The sequence below is a fragment of the Austrofundulus limnaeus genome, unplaced genomic scaffold, assembly GCF_001266775.1.
Source record: "Austrofundulus limnaeus strain Quisiro unplaced genomic scaffold, Austrofundulus_limnaeus-1.0 Scaffold574, whole genome shotgun sequence".
NCBI classification, from domain to species: domain Eukaryota; kingdom Metazoa; phylum Chordata; class Actinopteri; order Cyprinodontiformes; family Rivulidae; genus Austrofundulus; species Austrofundulus limnaeus.
In genome coordinates, this window is record NW_013952976.1 from 80,094 (window position 1) to 85,441 (window position 5,348).

The window sequence follows — 5,348 nt, forward strand, 5'->3', positions numbered from 1 at the left end:
CAAGTAAAACAGTGATGTTTCATCACTTTAAACCATAAAGATTATATTAGTTAAATAAGAATTTTTCCCACAGAAAATCCAGTCATAGCTGAAATCATACTGAGGGAGAAAAGGGGTCTGTCCTCCTTTCTCCTGTAACTTTGATAAACATTCTCTGATTATCAAAATGCGTAATACTTTCAGTTAAGAGAACAATAAATCAAATAAGACGAAGATTCTTCTGTCTATCAATACCATACAAAAACGCTTTAGGTAAATGAGTTACTACAGCATTTAATTTCCCTTTGGGATCATTAAAGTATTTTTGAATTTGAACTGACTTTGAAGTCTCTCACACACAGTCATGTTGTGATGAAAAGTTGGTTTAGTTGACATCAAATAGTGGAATGGATTTCCTGTCTCAGAGTAATGAGACATGTCTTAGTTCAGGAAATTCATTCCAGTTTGCAGTCAGCTAGCAGAGCATCTGGCAGGTAATTACTTCTGAAGTCATTTCAACAGACAACATTAAAACACAGACATGGCTCATGGATCGGGAATGTCTTCATTTTGCATTGGAAAATTCCTATCCATGAATTATGTTTTTATCAGAACCCAATTCCGTTATAGGATCAGATTGGCCCCATCCCTAGTAGTGTGTGGTCTGTTTCTGGTTTTGTATTGAACTGCTGCTAGTTTTAAATTGTTTGAACTCAAAGAATGTCTCTCCCTCTTTCACCGGCTCAATGCAGACTACCCTGCTGGACCTTGATGCTCTTGCTAGACATCTTGCTGACTGCATTCGGAGGTCAGTCACAACCACGTAATTTTCTCTGAGAAATACTGAACTGTCGAGTAAACTGTAATTAAAGTATTTATTTTTTTGTTCCTCTGTAGTCGAGAGATCTTAGATCAGCAGAATGGAACCGTTGAAGATGACGGGCTGACGGGCCTCCTGCGTCTTGCCACCAGTGTGCTCAAACACAAACCTTCCTTTAAGTTCTCCCGCGAGGGGCAGGAGTTCCTGCGTGACGTCTACAACCTGCTCTTCCTCCTCCCTAGCTTGGCTGACCGCGCACAACCCAAATGCAAGTCCCACTCTGCCAGGGCGGCTGCCTATGACCTGTTGGTGGAAATGGTGAAGGGCTCGGTGGAAAACTACCGGTTGCTCCACAACTGGGTCATGTCACAGCACATGCAGTGTGAGGATGCTGACTTCTTTACCTTCTTTAGTTATGTTCATTCTGAAGGGAAATGGTAAAATGGTAACTTATAGAGCACAAGTCCCTCCAATGCACTTTACACTTACAGACATTCACCCATTCACACACACAATCATAATAATAATAATAATAATCTGCAATTTCATTAGAATTAGTTAAATCTTATTAYCTTACATTATTTCACTTAAATATCTGTCTAGTTTTATCCCCCTGAGACCAAGAAGAACCGATTTCAGATACTTTGAATGTAACTGTGGTGAAACCGATTAAGTGCGGAAGCGGCTTGCCATTCATGTGAGCTTCCTCATGCTGCTGAAATGATCTGCAGCTCACAGAGCAGAACTCGAAGTTTAGCAAGATGGACTTAAGARCAAGCAACCGTCCACATCTTTTCATCTCCACAGTTAACAAGAAAAAAAAGTTTTTCAGACTCCGATCTGGGTTAAAAAAAACCGCTTGTTTCGCTATGCGTTTACGCACACGCGTGTCCCTGTTACACAAAGCCAGGTGAGGTTTGGGTTTGGGTCAGGTGTGTAGCCTACCTGGGAGGTTATGGTTGGCTATAGAATTGACAGGGAAATGAATGGAAGCCAATGCAAAGTCCCCATGAGGACAGAACAACAGTGTGTGTGTGTGTGTGCGTGCGTGCGTGCGCGCACACGCGCAGGAGGTGTGGAGCGGAGCCCGCGAGCAGAGCACAGAGAGATGAGACTGCTGGATTCAAGTTTTTATAGAACATGATGGAAACTTTTAGTTTCAGCGGGCGATCGCGACCCCTCCCCCTCGAACTGTTGGTCGCACCATTGCGACCGGACATTGTTTTTAGTCGCACTATTAGGAAATCAGGTCGCATTTGCGACCTAGAGCCCTGATGCAGAGGAGGAAATAAACTCTACTGGAACAAATACTGGCTAAAATTATCCAGCAACTAAAGATGCAACCGTAAGCTGCGGGCTTTGTAAATCAGAACACCTAATTTAAACTTTCTGCTTTTTGTTTTTAATCTGAATCCAGTGAGCATCTCTTCATATACGTGCAGAGGAGGAAATCAACACACCAGATTTAAACTTTCAGAGTTTTTTATTTATTTATTTATTTATTTTTTCGAGCCCCATGAACTCTACTTTATATATGAGCAGAGGAGGAAATAAACTTTATTGGCACAAATACCAATTAAATTATCCAACACGTGGAAACAAATGTAGGACTCAGATTATTCTGAAACCTAAACCAGTCTTTATTTCACCGGTGGGCAAAAGGTGTGTGGTTTCTGCCATTAAAACTTTTTAGATGTTTCCAGGTGCTACTGGGGGCCTCTTTTTTTTTTTTGAAAACCAGGGATGTCTTCCTCCAGTTCTTTTCTTTACCTTGACACCCTTGCATAAAATAAATGGCAAAAGACATTCAAGGAATTTCAGGGGCGACTCTTAAGGCGTTAAAAGACGTATGTGATCAGATTTTATTCTCTGCAATATAATAAAGGACAAGTGTCCTGCGACTCAGCAGCAGCCTGAGTGACAGCAGCACATCAGAGCAGCTGGAGCAGGAAAGTGGGTCTAACTGGACTCAGCTGTTCCTGTAGCTGGAACCTGCTTACCTCTGGGGCAACATAAACATCCTACACTGTTCTCCATAGCTCAGAACTGATGCTGGTTCTGTTGGCCCAACCAGTGTGGGTTTAGARACTGGGCGGGCCACAGCATTCCCACTCTGCATAGAGCCAAATCTCCAAGCTCGGCTCAATGCAGCCTCATTTTGACTAAAATTGATCAAACTAAAGTCTACAGTAAATAATGAACTACACCCTAGCTATAAAATCTAAGCGCATGTGTAGTGCTACAAATATCACAAATCGAATTACTTTCCCACACTCGGCTTGGGCGGCAGTGGAAGAGTGGTTAGGGGAGTYGTCCTGGAGCTGATAGGTCACCGGTTTGATCCCCCTTGGGCAAGACACTTCACCCCAGTGCCTCTGATGTGTGTCCCGTCAGTGTATGAATGTGACTGGCACTGATTAGTCTCCATAGTTGATTGTACATGTTAGCTTTGTAGAAACATAATAGTGCTGTGTGAATGGGTAAATGAGGGCACAGATTGTAGTGTGAAGCACTTTGAGTATCCTGGTCAGATAGAAAGACGCTATGTAAGTACAGTCCATTTACCTACCATTTATCACGCTCGCTTTTCTCTTCATTGCCGCCAAACTTCATTGAAATTTYGCATCACTTTATTTTCTTWGTCCTGTAGATATTTTTGCTGTTTGACAAATAACTTTGAACCACCTGATTGAAGCCCCMCTTTCAAATTTAACAAAATTGTACTGCCATCATTTTTAAGATAATAAAAGTTTATGTATTTGGGTAAAGTGGTTGACCTCAGATGACCTACCTAAACTTTTATTAATATCTTAAAAACAATAGTGGCAAAAACAAAAATGTTTGCTGCACAAACATAACATAAATGTTTGACACCAATTTTGTTTGATTCGGTTAATGTGTTTGTGTGTGKGGGGGGGGGGGGGTGAATGACCTTTTGACCTCAGCACTTTCATTAATGTATTCAAAACAAAAGCACCGCAAACAAAGATTTGAGCAGCACAAACCTAGCACAGTTGATTGGCACTAGTTTTATTTGATTTGGGTAATGTGGGTGGGCTGGTTGACCCCTGGTGACCTCTGGAAACTTTTATTAATATCTTAAAAGATAGCAGCACAAACAGGTGTGTGTGTGTGTGGGGGGGGTGGAGTGGTGGGGGTCCTTTGGACCTTTGTCAGAAGAAAGATGGAGGGGGGGGGTTATATATTTTTTGGTTCAAAAGGAGGAGGAAACTGATGATGTATTGCACTGTTTTTTCCACACTAACATGCTTGCTTCGAGAAAAAATGTGGCATTTTATATTTTATCATAATTCTGATTTAACTTTGCCTATCAACACAACTTAAAAACTAGTTTTAAGTTTGAAGTCTTACTTTTGACTCAAATTAAGTTTCAGAGAGGGCATATCTAGGGATGGGTACTGAATTTGATACTTTTATAAGTACCGACCGAATTCTGTCGGTAATACCGAGAACTATTCATGTAACATCAACCGTACCATTTTTCGGTATCTAAACGCATCATTGTGGCTGTATTGGTGTAAGAGTGGGAGATTTTCCATGCTTGTCCTGAACGCCGCATCGCACAACAGCGTAATGACGTCAGCAGCCGCTGGTTCAGTAAACAGAGTTCGGTTTGAATGTAGCCTGAAAGCGAGCCTCGCAGCTCCTGGAGTGAAACTCGCYGAACAGACCGTTCTCTGAATTATCTGGTGGATTAATTATCTTGTGAGCACGACGTTCGCTTGCTCAAAGTAAATAAAGTACGGCCACTTTCTTTATTTCATCCACCATTAAACAGAGACCAGCAGAGGAAAACAACAGAGGAGCTTCCCGACACACGGAACGCGTCTGACCTGAAAGAGCACAAGCAGCCAACTTGAAGTGTTGTGCGTGTTTTGGATGCTCAAAAAGTAGCTTGAATACCTTTATTTATTTTAACTCCATCCCCTTTTTGATAATTTGAATTAAACTTATTTGCCTTCTATGGACCCCCATCACACAATTTTTCTTGCGGGGAAATAACATCAGTAGAAATACGTGGAGCTGGATTTTAATTCGTGCAGTAAGAAAACACTGCGTCTTGTTTTCAAGAGTTTTCACTTTAAAGAAGTTTGTTAAACAACTGATTTTACAATACAAAGAGTTGGATGCTGTCCTGATATTTGTTAAATTTTAAATATTGAGTAATAAATATGTTAAATAAAAAAATAAGTTTATTATTAAAAAAAAAACAACAACACACACGCAGTACCAAAAATTGGTACCTTTAAGTGCCGGTACCGATTCCCAGGTACCGGATATTGGTACCAAATCGATTCAAAAGTCAAACGTACACATCCCTAGGAATGTCCTTATGGTCCGTCCCTCCGTTTTCTGCCGTTTATTTGGGATCGGGTCGCAGGGGCAGCAGCCTAAGCAGAGAGACCCAGACTCCCCTCTCTCCAGCCACTTGGACCAGCTCGTCCAGGGGGAATCCCAAGGCGTTCCTAGGCCAGCCGAGAAACATAGTCCCTCCAGCGTGTCCTGGGTCTTCCTCAGAGCCTCCTCC

At 41.8% G+C, this 5,348-nt stretch overlaps 1 protein-coding gene across 1 annotated transcript in view; it reads left to right on the top strand.

Annotated features, from left to right (window-relative positions):
• The window catches only part of usp34 (ubiquitin specific peptidase 34), a gene marked incomplete in the record, with an annotated part of 159,254 nt that overhangs the window by 79,793 nt on the left and 74,113 nt on the right, over positions 1 to 5,348 (top strand). The window contains 2 exon segments of the mRNA XM_014026634.1: positions 732 to 787; positions 877 to 1,181. Coding sequence (XP_013882088.1) covers positions 732 to 787; positions 877 to 1,181 — 361 coding nt within the window.